Source organism: Orcinus orca, chromosome 10 (assembly GCF_937001465.1).
Source record: "Orcinus orca chromosome 10, mOrcOrc1.1, whole genome shotgun sequence".
Lineage (NCBI taxonomy): Eukaryota > Metazoa > Chordata > Mammalia > Artiodactyla > Delphinidae > Orcinus > Orcinus orca.
This window is the reverse complement of record NC_064568.1, coordinates 82,572,022-82,599,954: the sequence shown is the minus strand read 5'-3', so window position 1 is coordinate 82,599,954 and position 27,933 is coordinate 82,572,022. Positions and strand designations below refer to the sequence as shown.

The 27,933-nt window shown below is 48.6% G+C and overlaps 4 protein-coding genes across 5 annotated transcripts; 2 read left to right on the top strand and 2 right to left on the bottom strand.

Moving 5' to 3' along the window:
• Positions 1-93: 93 nt before the first annotated feature.
• On the bottom strand, positions 94-5,596 carry LSM2 (LSM2 homolog, U6 small nuclear RNA and mRNA degradation associated). Its single transcript, XM_004286582.4, has 5 exons — positions 5,338-5,596; positions 4,652-4,719; positions 860-890; positions 682-741; positions 94-572 (listed from the first exon to the last, which is right to left on the bottom strand). The coding sequence occupies exons 1-5, from the start codon at positions 5,338-5,340 to the stop codon at positions 447-449; spliced, it is 288 nt and encodes a 95-aa protein (XP_004286630.1). The 5' UTR covers positions 5,341-5,596; the 3' UTR covers positions 94-446.
• Positions 5,597-6,657: 1,061 nt separating this feature from the next.
• HSPA1L (heat shock protein family A (Hsp70) member 1 like) lies at positions 6,658-21,402 on the bottom strand. Of its 2 annotated transcripts, none has more exons than XM_049716438.1 (2): positions 20,818-21,402; positions 6,658-8,934 (listed from the first exon to the last, which is right to left on the bottom strand). In XM_049716438.1, exon 2 carries the CDS (start codon positions 8,919-8,921, stop codon positions 6,996-6,998), a length of 1,926 nt encoding a protein of 641 aa, XP_049572395.1. In that variant the 5' UTR covers positions 8,922-8,934; positions 20,818-21,402; the 3' UTR covers positions 6,658-6,995. The 2 variants fall into 2 exon arrangements, with proteins under 2 accessions (XP_049572395.1, XP_004286629.1); XM_004286581.3 differs by lacking the exon at positions 20,818-21,402 and adding an exon at positions 10,092-10,193.
• LOC101284066 (heat shock 70 kDa protein 1B) lies at positions 10,600-13,020 on the top strand. Its single transcript, XM_004286580.4, has one exon. The coding sequence runs from the start codon at positions 10,806-10,808 to the stop codon at positions 12,729-12,731; it is 1,926 nt and encodes a 641-aa protein (XP_004286628.1). The 5' UTR covers positions 10,600-10,805; the 3' UTR covers positions 12,732-13,020.
• A 146-nt stretch (positions 21,403-21,548) lies between the features above and the next one.
• HSPA1B (heat shock protein family A (Hsp70) member 1B) lies at positions 21,549-24,028 on the top strand. The gene has a single exon (XM_004286579.4). The coding sequence runs from the start codon at positions 21,746-21,748 to the stop codon at positions 23,669-23,671; it is 1,926 nt and encodes a 641-aa protein (XP_004286627.1). The 5' UTR covers positions 21,549-21,745; the 3' UTR covers positions 23,672-24,028.
• The last annotated feature ends 3,905 nt before the right edge of the window (positions 24,029-27,933 follow it).

Genomic DNA, 27,933 nt, shown 5'->3' with positions numbered 1-27,933 from the left:
TGGCTGGGGTAATGAGAGTAACAGGGCTTGGATGAATTTAACACCCCTTTCCCATTCTCCAGCCCCCTTCCCAAAACACACACAGAACCAGAATTTGCGTCATAAATTTTATTCCCGATGCGGGACAGATTCCTTCCATCCCCAAAATGAATCACGTGCTACCCTGGAGAGATCTGGGAGATCTTCCCACCATCTCCAGGGAAGAAGTGAGAAAGGCAGGTGCTGGGGCCAGGGAAGGCTTCGCAGTTCCCAGCCTACTTTTCCTCCCCTTCTCAACAGAGGATAGCTGCTCCCTACTATTATTCCTCTCATCCACATCCCTTAAAAAAAAAAAAGCCTTTGCTATGTAGAAACAAACAACACCTCAAGTATGGGAGGGAGGCCTCCCGGGCTGGGACATGAGGTTAAGGGTCACCAGTGGAAGGAGGGGAAGGGAGGAGGAACCATCACTGCTTCTGCTGCAGGGCCTCTTTCCTTGCCGCATCCTGTAGCAACTGTGTGTCGACCTCATCTGCTGGCAGCTGCACATAGCGAACTACTGAGCCCCGGATGAAGCAGTTCTTCACTGATAACTGGACAAAGATAGACAAATGTGAAAACACCCTTAAAAAATGTCCTCTATCCACCCAGGGACCTCCTGCTTTGAGAGATGTTTGCTCTTTTCTACCATCCACAACTCACCATGTGAGGGTATTTCTCAGGGTCTGTGACACTGATGTCAGTTAGTTTGATGTTGAGATACTAAGAAAAGAAGATGAACACCATCATTAGAACTAGAGACAAGATGAATGTACGCAGCCCTTAACCTCTCCCATCTCCTTCCCCAAGACCCCATTCAGGGCCCTTATTATATTCTCACCTGATCCACAGAATGGAGGGTTCCACAGATGCTGTCAGGGGCAGAGAGAGGGTAAAACCCAATTAGTTTATACCAAAGTCAACATAGAGGTGACTGCAGAGCAGGGATAAGAGCATGGTTGGGGGGAAATAAAGGACTTGAGGTGGGCTTCCCTGGTGGCGCAGTGGTTGAGAGTCTGCCTGCCGATGCAGGGGATGCGGGTTCGTGCCCCGGTCCGGGAGGATCCCACATGCCGCGGAGCGGCTGGGCCCGTGAGCCATGGCCACTGAGCCTGCGCGTCTGGAGCCTGTGCTCCGCAACGGGAGAGGCCACAACGGTGAGAGGCCCGCGTACCACAAAAAAAAAAAAAAAAAAAAGGACTTGAGGAAACCAGGAAAGGCAGAACCAAAAAGGGATATGTCTAAGCTCTGGACTAGGAATGTAGGTGCTTCCAGAGCAGTGTGTTATTTTAGACCTCTAAAATAACCTCTCCTCTCCCTAAACCAACTCACTCTTAGTAGATATCATTAAACAACTGGTATGGGCTAGACCTGTATTCTGCGTATTTGTAATATTTACAGCCACTTCATAAGGTAGCTATTAACCATCCAGGGGCTCAGAAGCGTTTTATAACTCGCCCAAGTTTAGAACAAACAGAGACTTTGGTTCAGGCCTGTCCAACCCCCAGAACCACCAGCTATTTTCAAATACTATTGCTTTGGAACCAGAGCCTCATATGTAAAGTAGGTAAAGTAGGTAGCTAGCAGTGTTCTTGATGATGCAGGCACAGGGCTGTCCTCTCCCTTCCTCAATCCTTGAGCCCCCTGCAATGTTAAAGAGGAATGCTATCTAAATACCAGTGCTCCAAGCCATGCTACCTCTCCCAATCCTTTCATTTCTGCCAACAGTTTCAACACGAAGTCTCACAATCTCAAATCCTATAAGTTGTACTTCTCCACCCTCCACGTCCCACGAATCCCTATGGTTTGCTGATGTCTTTCTAACATTTCTGTAATTCTCTTTGTAGTATGATTTCTACAAACCAAGGTCTAATGACTTTACAGCTCAATCCAGGCCAGCCTCCAACCTGGCTGCCTTCATCCTAACCATTCTGCATGTCATCATCAGATTCTAAGTTCCTTAGAACTGGTTCTCAAATACTGATGTGCGCTCAAAGGTTTCATAAGTCCGTGACAAAAGAGGAAACGCAGGCTAGTGTAGTGGGTATATAGTGTGCTGACGGTTGTCATTGGTTTCCTCCTAAGAATAACTGCTCTTTAATTGCCCTTTTTTTTTTTGTATTAAAAAAATATAATTGTTAATAAATCGCAGTTTTAAAAATATCCTTACCGGGGCTTCCCTGGTGGCGCAGTGGTTGAGAGTCCGCCTGCCGATGCGGGGGACGTGGGTTCGTGCCCCGGTCCGGGAGGAGCCCGCGTGGCGTGGAGCGGCTGGGCCCATGGACCATGGCCGCTGGGCCTGCGCATCCGGAGCCTGTGCTCCGCAGCGGGAGAGGCCACAGCAGTGAGAGGCCCGTGTACCGCAAAAAAAAAAAAAAAAAAATCCTTACCTTGCCAAAATTCAAGTTGTCAGTTCTCTGTTGGCCCTAATTTTTGTAAAATTCTAAGTGTCTGAAATCCAGTGTCTGAGACCAACTGCCTCAGTGGTGGTTTTACCACATCCCTGGCTGCTAAAAAACTTTTGACAGTGCCTTATCACCAACTGCAGCAATGCAATAACTTTCAGGAATTGCATAAGGTGGTAACATTTCATTCAGTCCCTTTAGAATGAGATATTTAGGACAAAAGTGGTCTGACAACCAGCACAAGAGAAAGAGCTCTTCTCCCAACCCAATGGATTACCTTTGAATCTTTTAAGTCCTTGCTTTAGGATCTGGGGCTATAACATAACAGTTATTCTTGCCATGTGGAAGACCCAGGAAGAAGAGGAAAATCAAAAAACAAGTCATCTCACAGAATTGCTGAGGGTAGTTGTGCTTTCCACACTTGTCTCTATATGGACCCAATCTATCAATATATGCCATCAATACCACATGCATTGTCAGTGCCATAAATCGAAATCTCTGATCTAAAAGGCAAATTCCTTGCCTCACCATTCCCTGCCATGTCAATGCCTTCCCCACTAAGAAATTATCTCACACAGAAATGAAGAAGAAACCATTGGGGAGAGAATACATTCATTCAAACTTTCTAAAGGACAATCAGGTAGTATGTATCAATATTTTAAATGTACATTTCACTGAAAGGATATTTTTCTAGTGAAATGAGATGTATACAAAGATGTATGCATGAGGATGTTCAGGGCAGTATCATTTATAAAAGCAAATAATTGGAAACAGCCTAAGTGTCCAACAGCAAGGTTTTGGTTAAATTAGTTCTAGCCAGCTAAGAAAAATGCCATGCAGACATTAAGAACGTTAAAACGCTAAACATCAACTTTATTGACATGGAAAATATCTGCAACATACCATTAGGTGAAAGCAAGTTTCACAACTGCATAGAAACTATGACCCTGTTTTTAATTTTTAAAAAGGGGTCGGGGGGCAGACAGAATGGGATTTAAGTTCTGGCTTTGTCTTTTAGTATTTGTGTAGACTTAACCAAGTTTCTTAACCTATCCAAGCTTCAGTTTCCTCATGTGTAAAACAGGAACAATAGTATATATCATGTAGAGGTGTTCTGAGAATTAAATGCGTTAACAAATGTAAAGTATTCAGAGTAGTTCTTAGCCTATAGGAGGTTCTCAAATGTTGGCTATGTTTTTTTCCTTCAGCACACATTTATTAAGCACCTACTATATATTGATACCAGGCCTGTGCTAGACATTAGTTACACAGTGGTGAGCTTAAACATGGTCTTGGCCCTGTAGGAAAGATAGATCCTAAACAGTAAATACATTTCTATGAAATCACAATTTGAGAAGCCACTAGGAAGAAAAAAAGACTCTTTGACAGAAGAGTCTATTTGGCTAGGGACTTCCCTGGAGGTCTAGTAGTTTAAGACTCCATGCTTCCAATGCAGGGGGTACAGGATCAATCCCTGGTGGGGGAACTAAGATACCACATGCTGCGTGGCACGGCCGAAAAAAAAAAAAAAAAAAAAGAAAGAAAGGAAAGGAAGCGTCTACTTGGCTAGAAGAAGAAGAACCAGGAAAGTCCAAGGATACAGCATTTAATCCAACTCCTGAAAAATGACTACAAGCTAATGATACAAGGGGATAGGGGATGTAAAAGCAGTGTAGACAGAAGGGGCTGCATGGGTCTTCTGTTTATATTTTCTTCAACAAAAAGGAGATAATGCCACATATACTATTCTGCAACAGCTTTCCATATTAATACATCTCATTTCTATGTGAACAGCTATATTATATGGAAATACCACAATCTAACGCATTCCCTGTTTATGGCTATTTTAATTTTTCCCCCAACTTTTGGCTACTACTACTACAAAAAAAATCTACCAACATCTTGGTACATACATCTTTACTTGAGGAACCGATACTTACATTTCTAGAAGTTGGGTCAAAGGAGTAGATAATCAGAAAAACAAAACTACGTTTTGTAAAAAATGTTATTGATGCGTCTGCCCTGTCTTCTCTCTAGTACTTACTACTTACATGCTTCTTTGTATTTTTTTCCAGTACAAGATACAACTCCTCAGCTAATCTGTAAGCTTGAGGCATTTATTTCCTTTGTATCCCTCCCACCTTGCCTAGCCCTCAAATACTTGTTAAAGAAGTTCCAGGGCGCTGGGCACATCCACCCCCTACAGACTTGGCAGAGCAGGCACCTACCTCAGGTCATTCTTGAGTTCCACGACCACATCCTTGCCCACAAGGGACTTGAAAAAGGAATAGAAGAGCTATTGGGCGAGAGGGGGAAAACCATCATATGGGAAGGGACATGGTAAGAGGCGTGTCCCCCTGCTAGTATTACCAAATACTGGTATTGGGATCCCCGCCACATTTCTGGCAGTTCTCAAAACTTCACAGGAAGGAACACTCGGATGAACAGCTGGAGCCCAGATGATTATGCACACTACCTCGAGCCCCTGACATAAAGCCCCGAGAGAGGCTCTGCGCTACACACCTCGGGCTCGTCTCTCAACGGACGACCTCTCCTAGGGTCCTGTCCACGCCTCCCAGAGAACTGTAGAAAGTATTCCACCCGCACCCGCACCCTCCCGGAGCCTGTTCTCCGTCAGGGAAATGATCCTTGAGGTCTAGCTGTTCCTACTGCGGTCTCCGCCGACTCTCTGGTTTTTTTTTCCTTTTTTCTCATGGGGGAAAAAAATCCTATTTGCTTCCAGGTCTCTCCTCAAAGAACTTGAGGCGCAGGAACTAAGGATGGAGGGAAAAGTCCTAGGGCCCAATGCCAGTCCAGAAGAACAAAGCCCCCAGAGGGACCCCCGCCCCGCCCCCAACCGTCTCAACCGCCCGCGCTCCCCGAGGGCGCCCCCTTGTGACGTCACGGTACCTACCATGGTGCTTGCGCCGCTGGGCGCCCGCCGGACCGGGAGAGCAAGGGCCGGGTGCAGTGGACCGAAGGCCTGGCGGCAACTGGAACGCAAACCCGCGCGTGGGGCGGGGCGGGGTCGCGCAGGCGCTGCGGGAAGCGCCGCGGAGAGCTCCGAGGGGTGGAGGACAGCGCCCCGCGGGCTCGCGGCTCGGGGAGGGTGGGGGGGATAGAGCCGAGGGGCATAGAGCCGAGGGGAACGCCAAAGCCGGGAAGGGGGCGGAGCTTCCCGCCTTCCGACTTCCTCCCGGAGTGGCAGGCTCCCACCGCGCAGGCGCGGGCCCCAGCCGCTGCACGAGCGTCGGGGAGGGCGCCTCACCGCCTCTCAGGGGTTTTTGTTCCTTTCTATGACAATAAGTACAGTTCCAGCATGATTTGCTCATGCTCTAAAGATACTTCCTATTGCAAACTGCTGGGGAGCTTGTGAAAACCCATGATGATTTGTACACTTTTCTATGTATGTTACACTTTGATAAAAGTAAAGAAAAAAAATGTTGAGAAGTCCCGGAGATGAGGAGCCTGCGCACATATCTCGATTTTATCAAAGGTTCCCAGTAAAGATATTACTCTCTCGGTCCACATTTCTTTTACGGTTTTGCCTAGGACTGTCCTGTAAAGGACTGAGTAAAACCAAACAGTCTGGCTCCGGGCTAGAAATACCCATTCTAATATTGTCACTTAAAAAATATTTCCCTCTCAAACAGAAAGGGACACAAATGCAGTTACACAGTTACACGTACTTCTATATTCGGGTCCCCAAGGCTTTATAAGTATGCGACATTATGCCACAATAAGTGAAAATATTTGTTAAAGGAATAAGATTGTAATACATCTTCCATTTCTCATCTTGCATAAAGTACACATTTGTTAGGAGTTTGTTGTAGAAATATTTTCAGCATGTAAAGGACTGTAATAATGAACTCTGTGAGTGCACAGACGCTGGATCTCCTAGGCCCCAACTGTAAGTGACATCAGGACATCAAGCAGAAGTTTGGGCCCTCACCACCGCCCCACCCACCCACCCCTGGAAGCAGCTGAACCCTAAGCACAGAAATCAGTCTATCACTGAATATAAGCAGTAACTAATTAGCAACTACTCTAACTGGGTCTAAAGGTGCCTGATGATCAAAAGTTGTCTTTTCTTGAAACAATTAGCTCATGAAAATTCAAATACTTTGGGCTTATCAGCTTAATCATTCACAATTAGCTCACAAACAGACCACAAATGGTCTCTCCAGGAGCTCTCCTTTTCCCTACTTTACAAGATACACTCACAGTCTAAAAATACCAGAAGTAATTTGCTTTAGGAACAAATTTACTGAGGGACAGATAACCATCCACACAGGAAGAAGAAAGTTGGGGAGGCTGGAAATAAATAACAGACATTCAAATTCTTCAAATGGTTCAGAGAGAGGCCTAGTTTTCCTAAGAGTCTCAATCCAGAGTCAGAAACAGGATGTTGGAGTGTGAAGAGACGGTATATGAGACTCCTCTTTCAGAATCCAAAAGGTATGGTAACTTAGCTTCAGGTCCAGTCGATTCAGGAATCATAACCATGTTTAAAGATGAGGGGAACAAATTTCATCTTAGAGGCACCCTAGAACCCTCCAGCTCCAGAAAAGATTAATCTACTTCTTCAATGGTGGGGCCTGTGGCAGCCCTTCCAGGTGTATACCCTGTTGCACAGGAAGGCCCAGTGCATCCTCCCTGGTAGAGCTTTGTGATGACTGGGTTACACACCTGCTCCAATTCCTTTCTCTTATGATCAAACTCATCTTTCTCAGCCAGTTGATTGGCCTCCAGCCATGAAAGGACCTCACTGCATTTACTCAGTATTTTCTTCTTATCAGACTCATTAATCTTGCCCTGTAGACCTTCATCACTCACAGCACTCTTCATGTTAAAAGCATAGGATTCTAAGGCATTTTTTGCAGCAATTTTCTCTCTCTGGACCTCATCCTCAGCTTTATATTTCTCAGCATCCAGAACCATGTGCTCGATCTCCTCCTTGCTCAGCCGGCCCTTGTCGTTGGTGATGGTGATCTTGTTAGCCTTGCCTGTGCTCTTGTCCATGGCTGTTACACTGAGAATACCGTTAGCGTCGATGTCAAAGGTTACGTCGATCTGGGGCACTCCCCTGGGTGCAGGAGGGATTCCACTCAGATCAAAGCGCCCCAGCAGGTTGTTGTCCCGCGTCATGGCCCTCTCGCCCTCGTACACCTGGATCAGCACGCCGGGCTGGTTATCTGAGTAGGTGGTGAAGATCTGCGTCTGCTTGGTGGGGATGGTGGAGTTGCGCTTGATCAGGACAGTCATGACACCCCCAGCTGTCTCCAACCCTAAGGACAGGGGAGCCACGTCCAACAAAAGCATGTCCTGTACCTTTTCAGACTTATCCCCCATCAAAATGGCTGCCTGTACTGCAGCCCCATAGGCAACTGCCTCATCGGGGTTGATGCTGTTGTTGAGATCACGACCATTAAAGTAGTCCTGCAATAGCCTCTGAACCTTAGGGATGCGGGTGGAGCCCCCTACTAAAACAATGTCATGGACTTTAGCCTTATTCATCTTGGCATCCCGAAGAGCCTTTTCCACAGGCTCCAGTGTGCCCCTAAACAGGTCTGCACACAACTCTTCAAACCGGGCTCTGGTGATGGATGTGTAGAAGTCAAAGCCTTCATAAAGTGAATCAATTTCCAAGTTGGCCTGGGTGCTGGACGACAGGGTCCTCTTGGCCCTCTCGCAGGCAGTGCGCAGCCGCCTCACCGCCCGCTTGTTCTGGCTGATGTCCTTCTTATGTTTCCTCTTGAACTCTTCTACAAAGTGGCTCACAAGCCTGTTGTCAAAATCCTCTCCACCCAGGTGGGTGTCCCCAGCTGTGGCCTTTACCTCAAAAATCCCATCATCTATGGTCAGGATGGACACATCAAATGTGCCTCCACCCAGATCAAAGATCAGGACATGTCGCTCTCCCTGCCCTGCTTTATCTAAGCCATAGGCAATGGCAGCAGCTGTGGGTTCATTGATAATTCTTAGCACATTGAGACCTGCAATCACACCTGCATCCTTGGTGGCCTGGCGTTGAGAGTCATTGAAGTACGCTGGCACGGTGATCACAGCATTGGTGACACTGTGGCCCAAAAAAGCCTCAGCAGTCTCCTTCATCTTAGTCAGTACCATAGAAGAGATTTCCTCAGGGTAGAAAACTTTTTTCTCCCCTTTGTAGGACACCGTTACCTTGGGCTTGCCTCCTTCATTGATTACTTGGAAAGGCCAAAGTTTCATATCTGACTGCACTACAGGATCATTAAATTTCCTGCCGATCAGCCGTTTGGCATCAAAGACAGTGTTCTGCGGATTCATGGCTACCTGGTTCTTGGCCGCGTCACCGATGAGCCGCTCGGTGTCCGTGAAGGCCACGTAGCTGGGGGTGGTGCGGTTGCCCTGATCGTTGGCGATGATCTCTACTTTGCCGTGCTGGAACACCCCCACGCAGGAGTAGGTGGTGCCCAGGTCGATGCCAATGGCCGTTCCCTTAGCAGAAGCCATGGTTTTCCTAGGCCTGTGGGAAAAGAATGAGATAAAATTTCAGAGAGAACTTTTAATTTTTATTTATTTTTATATGTGGTAAAATACACACAACATGAAATTTACCATCTGAACCATTTTTCGGCATACAGTTCAGTAGTAAGTCCATTCACATTGTTGCCCAACCACTCTACAGAGTTTTTTATCTCTCAAAACAAATTCTATACCCATTAAACAACTCCCCATTTCCCCCCTCCTCCAAGCCCTTGGAAACCATTAGCCTACTAGTGGTTCTCCTTTTGGCCTACTTTTTGTCTCTCAGAATTTGACTACTCTAGGTACCTCACATTAGCGGAATTACACACTATTTTTCTTTTTGTGACTGGCTTATTTAACTTACCATAATATCCTAGAAGTTCATCTATTTTACAACGTGTCAGAATTTCCTTTTTACGGCTGAATAATTTTCATTGTATGTATATACCACATTTCTTTATTCATTCCTTCTGTGGCACTTAGGCTGCTTCCACCTTATGGCTATTGTGAATAATCCTGCCACATACTGTGTGTGCAAACATCTCTTCCAGACAATGTTATGTACAAGGTAGACAGAAGAACTCCTAGCCAACTCCTAGGACAGCGTCATAATGCTGTTTTCAAATTCTCACAGGGCCAGACTCAACTGTCCTGTTCCTCTGTCTGTGACTTTTTTTATTCTGGCATTGTACCTGTCTCCTGCTGAACTCTGATTATTTGAAGTTCTTGTCTCCACAGGAGACATCAGTCACATGGGTTTAGCAACCCTGCTGATCGCCTTTTACCCTCTATTAGGGATTGGTGGGAGTACATTTGGGCCAGTCTGAAGACGGCTGCTAGGAACCCAATCAAGCCCTCATGAGTTTTCTCGGGTGAGGTGGTGCTCTCAAAGGCTGTCTCTTTCTCTAATCTTCTTCCAAATAAAAAACTGTTATCTGGAGATAATAACAGACCAGCTCCTTCACTTTTTTCTGGCAGCTCTAACCAATCCCAGCCACCTTGGCGGTCCTTAAACGATCCCCCTTCCCTGGCTGGCCCACATCCCCATACCTTAGATTTAAACAAACTAGAGAACTTTCCCAGCACTTCCTCAAACAAGGACTTATTCGTCTTGCCTATCCCCAGCCCATTCCAATCAGAGTACTCGTGGCTCACCTAGTGTCCCACCGCCTTCGATGCAGTTTGATACGGTTCGTTTTGCGGAGCGCCTATAACTTGGGGCTCCCTCAATATCCAAACTGCACAGCCAGCGTCCCCCCACCCCCCACCCGCCCTGCCCTACAACTTTGAGCAGGGCCCAGACAGGTTATCCTGACTCCCTACTAGCCCATGAGGTCAGACTCAGCATCTCCATTGTAACGCAACTGCGTGGACTACGTCAACGCCCCCGGCCCCCCTCCGGAGCCGCCAGCTCCTCCCACTCCTTCCCCACCCACTGCCCCCTCCCCCAGCCAGTGCCAGCCAGCAAGCCCCAGAAGAGTCTGGAGAGTTCTGGGAGCGGCAACACTCAGGGCGCTGATTGGTCCCAGAAAGCCGGGGGGCAGGACCTGAGGAGAAACCCCTGGAATATTCCCGACCCGGCAGCACACTGAGCTCGGTGATTGGCTGAGGAGGGAAAAGGCGGAGCTTGATGAAAAACTATAAATACAGAGCAGCCCTCAGAGAAACTGCAAGTCCGGAGAGACCTGCTAGGATTTGTGTGGTTGGTGAGCACAGCTTCCGCGGAGACGCTATCTGCGAGGACTACCCTGAGCAGAGCCCGCGCGTTCAATTTTCGGAATCCGAAAGAACCGAGCTCCTCGTCGCTGAACTCGTTGGCCGTTTTCAGGTCTGAAGTTCGTTGCGGAGCCGAGAGGACAGGACAGCGGCATGGCGAAAAGCACGGCCATTGGCATCGATCTGGGCACCACCTACTCCTGCGTGGGGGTGTTCCAGCACGGCAAAGTAGAGATCATCGCCAACGATCAGGGCAACCGCACCACCCCCAGCTACGTGGCCTTCACGGACACCGAGCGGCTCATCGGCGACGCGGCCAAGAACCAGGTGGCGCTGAACCCACAGAACACCGTGTTCGACGCGAAGCGGCTGATCGGCCGCAAGTTTGGCGACCCTGTGGTGCAGTCGGACATGAAGCACTGGCCTTTCCGGGTGATCAACGACGGTGACAAGCCCAAGGTGCAGGTGAGCTACAAGGGGGAGACCAAGGCGTTCTACCCCGAGGAGATCTCGTCGATGGTGCTGACCAAGATGAAGGAGATCGCCGAGGCGTACCTGGGCCACCCGGTAAGCAACGCGGTGATCACTGTGCCGGCCTACTTCAACGACTCGCAGCGCCAGGCCACCAAGGATGCCGGGGTGATCGCGGGGCTGAACGTGCTGAGGATCATCAACGAGCCCACGGCTGCCGCCATCGCCTACGGCCTGGACCGGACGGGCAAGGGGGAGCGCAACGTGCTCATCTTTGACCTGGGCGGGGGCACGTTCGACGTGTCCATCCTGACGATCGACGATGGCATCTTCGAGGTGAAGGCCACGGCCGGGGACACCCACCTGGGTGGGGAGGACTTCGACAACAGGCTGGTGAACCACTTCGTGGAGGAGTTCAAGAGGAAGCACAAGAAGGACATCAGCCAGAACAAGCGGGCCGTGAGGCGACTGCGCACCGCCTGCGAGAGGGCCAAGAGGACCCTGTCGTCCAGCACCCAGGCCAGCCTGGAGATCGATTCCCTGTTCGAGGGCATCGACTTCTACACGTCCATCACCAGGGCGCGGTTCGAAGAGCTGTGCTCGGACCTGTTCCGGAGCACCCTGGAGCCCGTGGAGAAGGCTCTGCGCGACGCCAAGCTGGACAAGGCTCAGGTCCACGACCTGGTCCTGGTGGGGGGCTCCACCCGCATCCCCAAGGTGCAGAAGCTGCTGCAGGACTTCTTCAATGGGCGCGACCTCAACAAGAGCATCAACCCCGACGAGGCGGTGGCCTATGGGGCGGCGGTGCAGGCAGCCATCCTGATGGGAGACAAGTCTGAGAACGTGCAGGACCTGCTGCTGCTGGACGTGGCTCCCCTGTCGCTGGGGCTGGAGACGGCTGGGGGCGTGATGACTGCCCTGATCAAGCGCAACTCCACCATCCCCACCAAGCAGACGCAGATCTTCACCACCTATTCGGACAACCAGCCCGGCGTGCTGATCCAGGTGTACGAGGGCGAGAGGGCCATGACGCGGGACAACAACCTGCTGGGGCGCTTCGAGCTGAGCGGCATCCCACCGGCGCCCAGGGGAGTGCCCCAGATCGAGGTGACCTTCGACATCGACGCCAATGGCATTCTGAACGTCACGGCCATGGACAAGAGCACGGGCAAGGCCAACAAGATCACCATCACCAACGACAAGGGCCGGCTGAGCAAGGAGGAGATCGAGCGCATGGTGCAGGAGGCGGAGAAGTACAAAGCCGAGGACGAGGTCCAGCGCGAGAGGGTGTCTGCCAAGAATGCCCTGGAGTCGTACGCCTTCAACATGAAGAGCGCCGTGGAGGATGAGGGGCTGAAGGGCAAGATCAGCGAGGCCGACAAGAAGAAGGTGCTGGACAAGTGCCAGGAGGTGATTTCGTGGCTGGACGCCAACACCTTGGCCGAGAAGGACGAGTTTGAGCACAAGAGGAAGGAGCTGGAGCAGGTGTGTAACCCCATCATCAGCAGACTGTACCAGGGGGCGGGTGGCCCCGGGGCTGGCGGCTTTGGGGCCCAGGCCCCTAAAGGGGGCTCTGGATCTGGCCCCACCATTGAGGAGGTGGATTAGGAATCTTTCCCCAGATCGTTCATGTTTATGGAGACAGTTGGGATCCAAAATTTTGCATTGCCTTACGTATATGCCTTTCATCAGTTATCAGCTATGCAAGTTGTTTGGGAAGTTGAACTGTGTCTCTTGGTGAAGTTATGAGCTGTTTTTCAGCGTGTGAGTGTAAAGATGAATGTATACTGCCATCTTTTGTCAATTTCCTGCTTTGTAATACTCATGCCAAACTCAGGCTTCCCCCCCCCACTTTTTAACTGATTACTTCAAAGTAAATAAACTCAGAAGAATTCGAGTGATGTCTGTCTCTGTTTTATTTTGAGGGCAGAAGGGTCTGCATAGGTTCTCTTTCTTACATAATGGCAATTTGCCTCTTAGATAAGGTCAGGGATCTGGAAAGTAAGGATATGTATTGTATTGTGACACACGTCTTTTAGGCAAAGAGTATTCTTGGGAGATACAAAACTGCGAATTTGAATGCTTTGGGTTTGGTGGGTCCAGAAAAAATGTTAAGAGGTACGGGCATGGTGGCCTCAAGGTGGCTGAGGGGGTAGAGGCTTTAAGGGTGGCCTCAAAAGGAGCTTGTGCGTGGGAGCGTTCTGGAGAAGCAGCCAAATAGAGGCAGTTGGATTGGAAGATCATGGCTCCTGCTTCCTGTGAGTACACGTGATACGTTAGAGCCCTGTTACTTAATCTGGATTCAGCATGAAAGAGAGGTTAAATCGGCAGTGAGGAGATGTGAGTTCAAGCAATGGCTTGACTAGTTATGCATGAATGCATTCTCCACTGTGATCCCTAGTTCTCATATTTTAGAATGGAAGGGTTTGGCCTCATGCCTCAATCTATATTTCTTATTTCTGAAAAAATGCTGAGATAAAAATGCCACATTTCCAGCAGTGGTTACCTACATTTTAGGTATCCCAGTGAGTACCTTAGGGAGGTGTCATAGTTTCATGCCCCAGCAGGGGGACCCCAGTATTCAGTGCTCTTACCTACCGGGCACTGTACAGGGGCCTTTTAGGTGTTTATGAATTCTCATTCCACTGCACTGAGTATAGGTGGTGTTTGACTTCCACAGGTGAACATATGGGGAGACTTAAAAGTTACTGGCTTAACTAAAATTTATTTCAAGGTTAAAAAAAATCAGTTCAGCAAAGATGTTGAACCTGGATTCCAACTCTGGGTTTATTGGTTTTTGCCCTGCTGCCCCAAGTCCACAGGGCTTTGTGTATGCATGTCTGGTTCTGGGTTATGTTTCTACTCTGGGTTTCACAATCAGTATTCTTTCTGCTTTAACTCTGTATGATCGAAACAATTATGTCAGATAATAGGCTTGATGATAGAGGTTTAGTATTTGTCTATTTAGAAGAGTGATAGAAAAAACTTGCAGCCCTGTACCAGGAAGACTTACCACAGACTTGCTTCCCCTTGAGATGCTTCATACCCTAGCTGCTAGCATCCTAGAAGTAATCTCCTCCACAGCCTCTTTGTTGGAAAAGGCCTGGCACAATCCTCAAGGCTTGGGGAGTGAGCCCTTTTAAAAGTCAGTTGTGTCTGGGGTTTACAAAGATTTTGGAACTAGGTAGTGGTGGTGATTGCATAACATGGGAATGGGCTAGGTACCACTAAGTTGTACACTTTAAAATGGTTCATTTTATGTTATGTGAATTTACTTCGCCAAAAGCAGAAAAAAATTGTGTCAACATTCTATAAAAGCACTTTGTGAGTTTGTATACTTCAAGGCCCACCAAACCTTTCACTAAATACTTGCCTTTGAAGAAAATCCAATATTATGGGAATAACATGTATAGGTAGACCTTGCCCTGCAAGTTTGGAAATGGAAATGCTTAGACTTACAGGACAGTTTGTAAAGACACGTTTAATCCTCAGGGTAGTTGAACTGTAGCGCTGTGGAGTCTAGCCACAATGTAAGTCAACCTTTATGGGGGGTATGCATTTGCTACAGGACCTCCTCTACCCCATAGAGCTGCAGTAACATTTGCGACTGTCATCTGCACACAACACAGTAACTCTTCAAGCAGCCACTACCACTACTTTAGGGGGAGGTAGCAAGGGTTGGGGGAGGGTGGGTGGAAAAGGGTGGAGACTGGGAAGGACCTAAGAAACACCTTTGATAGAGAGGTTAGGGAAATCTCCAGAAATTACCTTGGAGAAAATGAGTTCCTATGGCTAAATCAGTTAAGGTTATTGAGGGTGTTTTATTGATACTAAGAAGTCAGTATGTTATTGCCTTGATAACATATACCCTTGCACGGAGTACTTTGAAAATAATCACTTTTTAAGTTCCAGATGAAGCTGAGGGAATTGCAGAACTCGCAAAGAGAATGCAATGCCATCCCTGGAGAAAGTGGTGTTTTGGGTAGTAGCAGGAACTTTGGGGGAGAGGAGGTGCATCGAGATAACTGTAGATGAGGAAAGAGTTTTTTAAATTTAATACCTTCCCTAATTCCAATCTCACCTGTCTCCCTATGCCAGCCCTCAGAAGGCAGGTGGCTATGGTAATGCGACTAATTTTATGTCTTTTAAATCCAAGATATTGTGTGATTAGTAACATACATACTGTTATTCCTGGTGTTTAACAGGGTTCTGTCATCAAAAATGAAGAAAAGATACCAAAACAACAAAAACGTTTATAAATGTGAAAGAAGTGGGCAGAAGCATGGGCTTTCAGTTAAAAGAGGTTGTTTCAGGTGAAAAACCAATATTGGCGATTTCTGAGGGGGAGATCCTCACGCTAGGAATAAGAAACGGTAACTGGCATCATACTTTACGCCAACTGATCGCCTTAAATCCGCCCCCGAGGGTCACCCGTAAAGTATCCAGTGCAGTTCTGTGAGAGCAACCCCACCAGCCCCCTCGCCCTCTCCTAGCTCCAGCTCATTTAGAGACGTTAAGGGATCACGTAGCGCTGCGAATTCGGGATGCCGAGGTCAACCCGCCCCACCCCGCGGGCCCCTGTCCAGCCCAGCAGAGGATCGGAGCAGAGGGCACAGAGGGGCAAACAGGGTGGGAAGGCGGGGGAGTGCGGAAGGCCAGAATCACCCCCGAGGGTCTTCAACCATTTTACCCCTCGAAACGTCCCCACGAGAACCAGGGACTAGAGTCGGGTGGGGAAGCGGCAGAGACAAGCCAGCAAGCTCCCATCTATGGCCTGTCCCTGCACAGGGCGGTGGGGCCTTCTCCCGTCTGGCCACCCAGTTCATCCGGCTTCCTAGTATCAGTTACGAACCTTTCCAGTGTTTTCATCCAATAAATTAGCGAGTTTGAGTGAAACTCTAAAGGTCTCTCCTTTCTTTACTTCTTTAATCCCATTTTGAAAAAACAACCGAAAAACGCCGGCACCGGACAGGCAGCTCCGCGGCCAGCCCTACCGTCAGGCCCCGCCCCGCCCCATTTTCTCGGGGTCTTAGGGCTTCTGGCTCCTTGCCCCCGTTTCAGGCTGTGCCAGGAACTTTCTGGAGTTCTCTGGGCTCGAAGGCGGGGACTGACTCATAGGAACAGCCCTTAACAAACAAACTGCCCCACCCATGTCTCCCTACCCCCCAACCCCACTCTAGGATATCAAGCTTAGTCACGGCTCTACATTTAGTTTCCAGGAGATTCTTTGAACTGGGTGCCAGCCTAGCCTTACTAACGGGGCTCCCCCTCCTTTCCCCTCATAACAACCGACCAGTCTGGGATGAAGGGAAGAAGAGACGGTTCTGGGAGAAGCTGGAAGGGTGGGGTGGGGGTGGGGCGATGGGGGAGATGGTTGCGAGTCAGAAGCAACAGCCTGGAGGGGAATACCTGCTGGTCACACACCCCCCATGGTGCCCAAGATGCGGGCAGAGCCCTGACATTCACTCTTAACTATCTTCTATGGCCATTTGTTTTCTTCTTTTTAGAGTGAAAGGGTAAGGTCTACGTGCCAGCATCGGGAGGAGTCCAAAATAGAAAGTATGAGGACATGTAGGTTCAGTCACTGGTTCTGTAATTATCTGTCTAGGTGACCAGACCAAGCCACTAAATCTCTGCTCTTTTGTGCTTGTGTTTGAAAATGTAAAGGTTTGGCTGAAGGGCTCTGCCTAAAAATCTTAAGATAGTTTCTATGGTAAACTGAAAGTAATACTATAGTCCTGGTATTAACCCCCCACCTTCAGTAAGAGTGATTGAGATATAACAGACCTGAGAGGGTGTGGGACCCCAACAAAAGAAGGGAGAAGGGAGCAAACTTTTGAACACTAGTCTGTCACTGACACTGAACTAAGGCCTTATAAGTTATCCTTGTAGTCGTCATCCTATGAAATAGTTAATTCTAATTTAGAGATACAGAGATGTGTAATTTAGTTAACTTACAAGTACTTCATTGTGAAAGAAAGAAAAACAGCTTCAACAACGAAGTAGAGTCCAGATGCAAACCCAGGTTTTTTTCCATGCTGCTGGAAATTAGCAGGGTTCCCAGGTCTTTGAAGCCTTTGCCATTTGATGGTTAAAAATGCCTGGCTCATAAAAAGAAACGAAATTGAGCTATTTGTAATGAGGTGGATAGACCTAGAGTCTGTAATACAGAGTGAAGTAAGTCAGAAAGAGAAAGACAAATACCGTATGCTAACACATATATATGGAATTTAAGGGGAAAAAAATGTCATGAAGAACCTAGGGATAAGACAGGAATAAAGACACAGACCTACTAGAGAATGGACTTGAGGATATGGGGAGGGGGAAGGGTAAACTGTGGCAAAGCGACAGAGAGGCATGGACATATATACACTACCAAACGTAAGGTAGATAGCTAGTGGGAAGCAGCCGCATAGCACAGGGAGACCAGCTCGGTGCTTTGTGACCGCCTGGAGGGGTGGGATAGGGAGGGTGGGAGGGAGGGAGACGCAAGAGGGAAGAAATATGGGAACATATGTGTATGTATAACTGATTCACTTTGTTATAGAGCAGAAACCAACACACCACCGTAAAGCAATTATACTCTAATAAAGATGTAAAAAAAAAAATCCTGGCTCTAGGTTTCATATCAGTTATCTCTTTTGCGTTCTTCTGATAAACCTAGAATTATACTATCTTTTAAAACAAATAGAATTGAGGAGAAAACGATACTGTTTGAAAAACTGTAGGAAAAAGGAGAGAAGAAACAAGATCCCGCAGCCTCGGGGTGAGAAAGGTTCCCCTCCCCCAAGCTTCCTGTCGCCGGCGGTCAGCTTTCTTGGCACTCTCTCTCCCATCCCCCACCCTTAAATTTTACCTGACAGCCCGTCAGGCTTGGGGAAACTGAGCCTTGATCCTTCCAAACACCAAACCCGATAAAAACCTAATTCCAAAGCTAATCAAATTAAAGTTCTGAAAAATCTCTTGGGGTTCATATAATCTCCTTAGACACCAAGTAAACCGGTAACTGAGTTTCTGCATTCGGAAGTGTCCAGTGCAAAAGGAAAGACAAAATTCAGGAGACTCTCCCCTTGTAGGAAATGGAAAAGGAATACAGATGCTTAGGTTTACAGGCCAGTCCACAGAGAGAAACTTAATGCAAAAGGTAGGTCAAATACGATGTGCGGCTGACTACCCGATTCAAGAAAAACAGCATTTTCGAGTGGCTTTTTTTCTGCTAAGCCAGCAGCCACAAGATTTGAGGCCCTCTCACATCCTCTACCTGCCTGGCAGTGGAGACAATGATACCCTTTGCTTCAAACCAACAGAGGAATACAATTGCAAATTTGGAGAGAAGGAAAGAGTGAATCCAGAAGTGCTGCTGGTAGCAGCTGATGGTGAGGAAGCTTCCAGAAGGAGGGGGTGAGGTTAAGGGTCTCTGGAAGTGTTCCTATACTGGGCAGCTAAGATGTAAGTTTGGGGAATCCCCAGCCAGATATTGCATAAAGAAATGGAAAATTCCTGAACTTTGGCCAGTTTGACTAGATTAAGGAGGTGATTCATTAGGGGGTCACATCTGAAAGTAAAAAAAGTTATCACCTACCTGCACAGAGAAAGACACACAGGTTTGTTAAAGCAATCTTTTTGCAACATCAGTTTAGTTTAGCCTGAGCAAATTATAGAATAAACAAATGAATACCCTTGGATTCCAGGAAAAGGTGTTTTGATGGACAGGTGTGTGGGTAAAGAATGCCAATTGAGCAAAAGTATTCAAAAGCGAGATTTCTTCCCTTCATCAGAAACTGCCTGCTGGGCTTCCCTGGTGGCGTAGTGGTTAAGAATCCACCTGCCAAAGCAGAGGACTCGGGTTCGAGCCCTGGTCGGGGAAGACCCCACATGCTGCAGAACAACAAAGCCCATGCGCCACAACTACTGAGCCTGTGTTCTAGAGCCTGCGAGCCACAACTGTTGAGCCCACGTGCCACAACTATTGAAGCCTGCACACCTAGAGCCCATGCTCCCAACAACAGAAGCCACCCAATGAGAAGCCCGCGTACCACAACGAAGAGTAGCTCCCCGTAACTAGAGAGAGCCCCCGCTCAGCAACGAAGACCCAACACAGCCAAAAATAAATAAATAAATAGATTTATATTAAAAAAAAAAAAGAGGAATCTGCCTGCCAATGCAGGGGACATAGGTTCATGCCCACATGCCGTCGAGCAACTGAGCCCGTGCGCTACAACTACTGAGCCTGTGCTCTAGAGCCCGTGTTCCACAACGAGAGAAGCCACCACAATGAGAAGCCTGCGCAGCACAACAAAGAGTAGCCCCCGCTCACCGCAACTAGAGAAAAGCTTGCGCTCAGCAATGAAGACCCAAAGCAACCAAAATAAATAAATAAATAAATAAATAGAAAAAAACCCCTGCCTCCTCCCACTTGTGCTCTTATGTTTTCTATGCTCAAGACATGTGAGTACAGCAATGAGTCTATTTTTCTATGGGTTGTGAACCCCGCACTGTTCCTTTAATGTCCCTCAAATTTTCATTTTAGCCGCCTAACAAGGGGTCTGGCATTTCACACAAAGGATGAAGAAACAAAGGCCAAAACAAATTACCAAATATAAAATTGTATCTAAAACAGGAAGAAAGGTAACGCACAGAAAGTTGAAATCCAGGCTAAAAAACTAAGTGGAAGAATTACGTGCAGAGCAAATAATGTGAAGTTTTAAAGGAGCTAGAATCTGGGTCCCGCCAACCTCTCCCACTTTACAGCACCATCCCGACCAGTTTGCTTTTAAGTGAGCCACCTGCCAACCTGCTGTAGCATATGATGCTGTTAAAGAGGAGTGAACATTCCCGCCCCGCCCTCGCAGGCTCATCACCACATCACATTTATTTTAAAGCGGTGGACAGCCTAGAGGCTGCAAGTGACAAGGCAGAAGGCCGAATTCCGGACTCAGATTAATCCTGGCACCACCAATCATCCGAGGCTGAACCGGGAATGAAGAAGGCAGAAAGGGGCATCCCTGGTGGCGCAGTGGTAGAGAGTCCGCCTGCCGATGCAGGGGACACGGGTTCGTGCCCCGGTCCGCGAAGATCCCACATGCCGCGGAGCGGCTGGGCCCGTGAGCCATGGCCGCTGAGCCTCCGCGTCCGAAGCCTGTGCTTCGCAACGGGAGAGGCCACAATAGTGAGCAGGCCCGCGTACCGAAAAAAAAAAAAAAAAGAAGGCATAAAGGAAACAGGGGGGTGGCCCGGAACCCAGGCTGGGAAAGATGAGGAACTGGGAGAAGCCCCAAAGGCCTAATGATAGCTGAATTTCTTTTTTTTTTTCTTTCTTTTTTTTTTTTTGCGGCACACGGGCCTCTGTTGCGGAGCACAGGCTCCGGATGCGCAGGCTCAGCAGCCATGGCTCACGGGCTCAGCCGCTCCGCGGCCTGTGGGATCTTCCCGGACCGGGGAAGGAACCCGTGTCCCCTGCATCAGCAGGCAGACTCTCTACCACTGCGCCACCAGGGAAGCCCGATAGCTGAATTTCTATAGAGATCATTTTTCTTTCTCAAGTCCCAGTCCAGCCCGAGGAAAACGGGAGCGATTCTGGGCGGGGACAGGGGCGCGGTGGATCCAACCCTGCCCTTCCCTCCCCACGCCCCTGACCGAACGCGTCCCTTTTAAGGCGTTGGGAACTTCTCCAATTTAAGAACCGTCTGTTTACCTGATTACTTTTCTTTTGAAAATTCAAATTTTCCCATCCCCAGATATTCCATCCATATAGGGCTAAAGATGACGCCAAAACTATACTTCATTATCTCTTTCCTTGTCCGTCCTACTTTAAAAATAAGATGGGAAAAACGCCGGGAGGGCCAAGGCAATTCTCAGGCAGCCCGGCCCCTCCGCGAACCGGTCCAAACGTGGCTGCTTCCATCAGCGTCAGGCTCCAATCAGCGTCTCTTTGGGCCACAGATACCCCACCCTCTTAGAGAAACTCCGGATCTTTCTGTAATTTGGGTCTCCCCGGAATCGTGTACCCCCTAATCCTACTTTAAACAACCAAACTTATTTGAGCCCCACGAGCCTCTCACCGCCCTACTTATTACAAGCCTAGGACTCATCCTTCCGGTCGACAGCCAACTACTTGGCAGGCGGCTCACCAGGGAAACGGAGACTGTGTGGGCGGAGTCAACAACGACTCTTCCCAGGGCCTCTCCCCCCTCCCCTTAGGACTCCCGTTTCCTCCAGCGAATCCGAGAAGAGTCTGGAGAGTTCTGGGAGGGGTGGCACCCACGGGGCTGATTGGTCCCAGAAAACCAGGGGGCAGGACCTGAGGAGAAACCCCTGGAATATTCCCGACCCGGCAGCCACACTGAGCTCGGTGATTGGCTGAGGAGGGAAAAGGCGGAGCTTGTTGAAAAATTATAAACACAGAGCAGCCCTCAGAGAAACGGCGAGCCTTGAGAGAGCTACTAAGATTCGTGTGGTTGGTGAGAGCAGCTTCTGCAGACACACTCTTTGCGAACACCACCCCGAGCGGCACCGGCGCGTTCGGTTTCGGAATCCGAAAGAACCGAGCTCCTCGTCGCTGAACTCGTTGGCCGTTTTCAGGTCTGAAGTTCGTTGCGGAGCCGAGAGGACAGGACAGCGGCATGGCGAAAAGCACGGCCATTGGCATCGATCTGGGCACCACCTACTCCTGCGTGGGGGTGTTCCAGCACGGCAAAGTAGAGATCATCGCCAACGATCAGGGCAACCGCACCACCCCCAGCTACGTGGCCTTCACGGACACCGAGCGGCTCATCGGCGACGCGGCCAAGAACCAGGTGGCGCTGAACCCACAGAACACCGTGTTCGACGCGAAGCGGCTGATCGGCCGCAAGTTTGGCGACCCTGTGGTGCAGTCGGACATGAAGCACTGGCCTTTCCGGGTGATCAACGACGGTGACAAGCCCAAGGTGCAGGTGAGCTACAAGGGGGAGACCAAGGCGTTCTACCCCGAGGAGATCTCGTCGATGGTGCTGACCAAGATGAAGGAGATCGCCGAGGCGTACCTGGGCCACCCGGTAAGCAACGCGGTGATCACTGTGCCGGCCTACTTCAACGACTCGCAGCGCCAGGCCACCAAGGATGCCGGGGTGATCGCGGGGCTGAACGTGCTGAGGATCATCAACGAGCCCACGGCTGCCGCCATCGCCTACGGCCTGGACCGGACGGGCAAGGGGGAGCGCAACGTGCTCATCTTTGACCTGGGCGGGGGCACGTTCGACGTGTCCATCCTGACGATCGACGATGGCATCTTCGAGGTGAAGGCCACGGCCGGGGACACCCACCTGGGTGGGGAGGACTTCGACAACAGGCTGGTGAACCACTTCGTGGAGGAGTTCAAGAGGAAGCACAAGAAGGACATCAGCCAGAACAAGCGGGCCGTGAGGCGACTGCGCACCGCCTGCGAGAGGGCCAAGAGGACCCTGTCGTCCAGCACCCAGGCCAGCCTGGAGATCGATTCCCTGTTCGAGGGCATCGACTTCTACACGTCCATCACCAGGGCGCGGTTCGAAGAGCTGTGCTCGGACCTGTTCCGGAGCACCCTGGAGCCCGTGGAGAAGGCTCTGCGCGACGCCAAGCTGGACAAGGCTCAGGTCCACGACCTGGTCCTGGTGGGGGGCTCCACCCGCATCCCCAAGGTGCAGAAGCTGCTGCAGGACTTCTTCAATGGGCGCGACCTCAACAAGAGCATCAACCCCGACGAGGCGGTGGCCTATGGGGCGGCGGTGCAGGCAGCCATCCTGATGGGAGACAAGTCTGAGAACGTGCAGGACCTGCTGCTGCTGGACGTGGCTCCCCTGTCGCTGGGGCTGGAGACGGCTGGGGGCGTGATGACTGCCCTGATCAAGCGCAACTCCACCATCCCCACCAAGCAGACGCAGATCTTCACCACCTATTCGGACAACCAGCCCGGCGTGCTGATCCAGGTGTACGAGGGCGAGAGGGCCATGACGCGGGACAACAACCTGCTGGGGCGCTTCGAGCTGAGCGGCATCCCACCGGCGCCCAGGGGAGTGCCCCAGATCGAGGTGACCTTCGACATCGACGCCAATGGCATTCTGAACGTCACGGCCATGGACAAGAGCACGGGCAAGGCCAACAAGATCACCATCACCAACGACAAGGGCCGGCTGAGCAAGGAGGAGATCGAGCGCATGGTGCAGGAGGCGGAGAAGTACAAAGCCGAGGACGAGGTCCAGCGCGAGAGGGTGTCTGCCAAGAATGCCCTGGAGTCGTACGCCTTCAACATGAAGAGCGCCGTGGAGGATGAGGGGCTGAAGGGCAAGATCAGCGAGGCCGACAAGAAGAAGGTGCTGGACAAGTGCCAGGAGGTGATTTCGTGGCTGGACGCCAACACCTTGGCCGAGAAGGACGAGTTTGAGCACAAGAGGAAGGAGCTGGAGCAGGTGTGTAACCCCATCATCAGCAGACTGTACCAGGGGGCGGGTGGCCCCGGGGCTGGCGGCTTTGGGGCCCAGGCCCCTAAAGGGGGCTCTGGATCTGGCCCCACCATTGAGGAGGTGGATTAGGGGATTTACTATTGTTTCCCTGTATTCCCCTTTGAGACAGAGGAGACCCAAGGACCTTGGTTATTTCCCTGTATGTTAGTCCTCTACTATAGCAGTTCATTCTAAGGTTAGCTTTTAACCTTTAATAATTAGCTTGCTTGTCTTTGTTATTTCTGTATGTTATAACCAATGTGTTCACCACAATTATTTGCGTTTCATGTAAGTTGGTAGTGTAAGGGTTGCTTTCCTTTTTTTTTTCCCCTGTCAAATGCATTAACACTGCCACCTTCTGTCCTATATTTTGCTTTGTAAACATACCAAAACTCATGGAATTAAAAATGTGTATGCTTAAGGAATAAGAATAAAATGTTAAATATGTATGTCTGCTTTTATTTGGGGAGAGATAATAGTTTCTTCTCTGAAATCCATAGACCATGAAAGGGCTGTACTTCTGAAGAGAGAATCATACGTATTTGGAGCCGTGGGTATGGCTGTTTTTGTTGGGACTTTATTGTAGGTGGTAAATCACATCCATGACAGAAAACAAATTCCAAGTGCCCATTTTGATTGGGGTGGGGTTTGTTTTAGGTACAAGTAGGGATGGGAGCTGCCGTAGGGTTTTGGGGAGGAGAGATTGTTGTGGTGTTAAAGGCAGTGTTGAGAGGGGTTCATGGTTCCTTAGGGTCTTGCACTCACTGTGTGCAGAGCTGTTCATTTCTTACTAGACCTGTGAGTCTTCCAGTCTTTTATTTATGAATTTAGGGGTGGACAAAACAGTAAAAATGAGATGCAGATTCATACTGTTTTATAAATCCCAGTTGAGTGAGTTAGTGCAAATTATTTAGCCTCTTCGTTTTGGTTGCCTCCTTTCAAAATAAAGCATTTGTCTGGATGGCCTCAGTTCCAAAGATCTAGATCATTTTGAGCAGAAATGTGCTGTAGGCAAGCAACATGTTCAACGAAGGTCACTGGAGCTGCAGTTATTCAACTGAGGGTCTGGGGGAGTGAGATACTGAGAGTTTGGGGGCATGGCAATAAAGAGGAATGGGCCAGGCACTGCACCTGTTTCTCTGAGTCACTCCAGTAATCCTCAGTAGTTCTCATCACACCACCCTCTAACTTAGGTATTGTAAAGTTTCTTTTTCATAGGTAGCCATGTGGAGGTGGTCACTTAAGCTATATCCAGAGCAAAACTAGGGAGGAACAAGTGATGATCTGGGGTCCAGGGTTTTTTCACACTGCCTGAACACTGGGGCTAGTGTGGGTGGTTCCTGTCTGGCTGTAAGTGGTGGTTTTACCCCAGTTTTAACAATCAGTAGCCTTTTTGTTCTTTTCATGGACAGTCTCAAAACAAAAGCAACTTAATAGCACATTTAATTATGAACGAAGAGGAAATAAAAGCTGTGCAGCATAGATCTGGGAAGATGGGGAGATGGGCGTTCCTCCCACACAAGCCCTTCCCTAGGGGCTGCTTCTCACTGGAGCAGTTAAACATCCTTAACATTTCCTCTAGCCTGATAAATCCCAACCTTGTTTTTCCAAAAACTGAGCCTGGGAATATCTACTCCAGAATCAAATTAAAGTTCCCTGTGTTTTATCTTTCAATAAATCCTTCCTCTCTGGGAAACTGAAACATCTTAGGAATGACAAAGTATGGGAAGCCTTGTAAAAGAAAAGCTTGTAAAGGAAATAGTATAGTTTTGGTTCCTGGGCCAATTCTCAAAGGCCGGTCTTACTTACAAGATAGGTAATATTATAGGCTCTGACCATAGCATATAGTATGTGCAGTTTAACTGCTGCAGCAGCAGAAATTGGGGGCTTGCTTAACTTTTAAAAAATTTAACCGGTCAGGCAATAGAGGGAATAAACCTTGGTAACTTCAAATCATTGGAGCCATGGTTCTCCAGCCCAGTGGTATATTGAGATCATTTGGGAAGCTAAAGAAATACTGATACCAGTCCCGCAAGAGTCAGGCCAAGAAATTGGCCTGGAAGTAGGCCAAGTAATTGTACAGAATTAAAATTGTCTCAGTGTTTCAGCCAAAGTTGAGAAAAAGCCACTGCACCAGATGATTATGTTTTTGGAGGTATGGGGACCCAAGAGAGACAGGACAGGAAGGTGTCAGTGCTTCCAGGAGCAGCAGCTGGTGGCAAGGGGCTTTCTGCTGTGAACCAGAGCTGGAAGCCTTCCAAGGCCTTAAAGTGTTGAATCACTGGCAGCAGCAGTGATGATAAAGGTTAGGGAAATCGCCAGCAACGGTTTAACGGGCCAAAGAGAATTCCTGAAGCTGGGCCAACTACTTTCATGAGTCCTCATTAGGGAAATGGTTCATTAAAAAGCAACATCACGAAATTCCCTGGTTTCCCAGTGGTTAGGACTCGGCGCTTTCACTGCGGGCCTGGGTTCAATCCTAAGATCTTGCAAGCGGCGCAGCACAGCCAATAAAAACAGCCACTTTAGAATATGAGAAGTCATCACCTACCTGTACATATACACTTCCTGAAACTTAAAGTCATTTTGCAACATCAACCACAGGTGGAACTCAACCACTGGGAGCTGAGAAATGTGTCAAATAAACAGATGAATACTATAGGATTCTTGGAAGAGGTTTTTAAAAAATATTTATTTTCGGCTGCGCCGAGTCTTCGTTGCGGCACATGGGATCTTTGTTGCGGCATGTTTAGTTAAATTCATTAACTTGAAATGTCTGGTTTTCTTTTTTTTTTAATTTAATTTTATTTATTTTTTATACAGCAGGTTCTTATTAGTTATCTATTTTATACATATTAGTGTATATATGTCAATCCCAATCTCCCAGTTCATCCCACCACCATCTCCCCTGCCACTTTCCCCCCTTGGTGTCCATACGTTTGTTCTCTACATGTGTCTCTATTTCTGCCCTGCAAACCGGTTCATCTGTACCATTTTTCTAGGTTCCACATATATGCGTTTATATACGATATTTCTTTTTCTCTTTCTGAGTTACTTCACTCTGTATGACAGACTCTAGATCCACCCACATCTCTACAAGTGACCCAATTTCATTCCTTTTTATGGCTAAGTAATATTCCATTGTATATCTGTACCACATCTTCCTTATCCATTCGTCTGTCGATGGGCATTTAGGTTGCTTCCATGTCCTGGCTATTGTAAATAGTACTGCAATGAACATTGGGGTGCATGTGTCTTTTTGAATTATGGTTTTCTCTGGGTATATGCCCAATAGTGGGATTGCTGGATCATATGGTAAGGCTATTTTTAGTTTTTTAAGGAACCTCCACACTGTTCTCAATAGTGGACATATATACACTACCAAATGTAAAATAGATAGCTAGTAGGAAGCAGGCCACCTAGCACAGGGAGATCAGCTCTGTGCTTTGTGTCCACCTAGAGGGGTGGGATAGGGAGGGTGGGAGGGAGAAGCAAGAGGGAGGAGATATGGGGATATATGTATAGCTGATTCACTTTTTATAAAGCAGAAACTAACACACCATTGTAAAGCAATTATACTCCAATAAAGATGTTAAAAAAAAAAGCTACAATGAGGTATCAACTCACACCAGTTAGGATGGGAATCATCAGAAAGTCTACAAACAACAAATGCTGGAGAGGGTGTGGAGGAAAGGGAACCCTCTTGCACTGTTGGTGAGAATGTAAATAGATACAGCCACTATGGAGAACAGTATGGAGGTTCTTTAATTTTTTATTTTAATTAATTTTTTATTTTTTGGCTGCACTGGGTCTTCTCTGCTGCGTGAGGGCTTTCTCTAGTTGCAGCAATCGGGGTCTACTCTTCGTTGTGGTGCGCGGGCTTCTCATTGTGGTGGCTTTTTCTTGTTGCAGAACACGGGCTCTAGGGGCACGGGCTTCAGTAGCTGTGGCACGCAGGCTCTAGACCACACGCTCAGTAGTTGTGGCGCAGGGGCTTAGTTGCTCCCCGGCATATGGGATCTTCCTGGACCAGGGATCAAACCCGTGTCCCCTGCATTGGCAGGCAGACTCTTTACCACTGCGCCACCAGGGAAATCCCTAGTTTTCTCTAATTGACAGTAATCTTATGAAGTGCCGACTACCCGATCTTTCTCGCAAAAACTCTTACATAGACTGGCTCCTCCCTTACCTCTTCAGGCCTGAGAGGCTGCGACCCGGGCCTAAGTCCTCAGTTTTAACCACCAAATAAAACAGATTCTCAACGTTTAGGTCATGCATTTTTTTTCAGTGGACACAATTATACCTTAATAAAGGTGCTTAAAAAAAAAAAGGACAGGAAGTTTAATGTACCT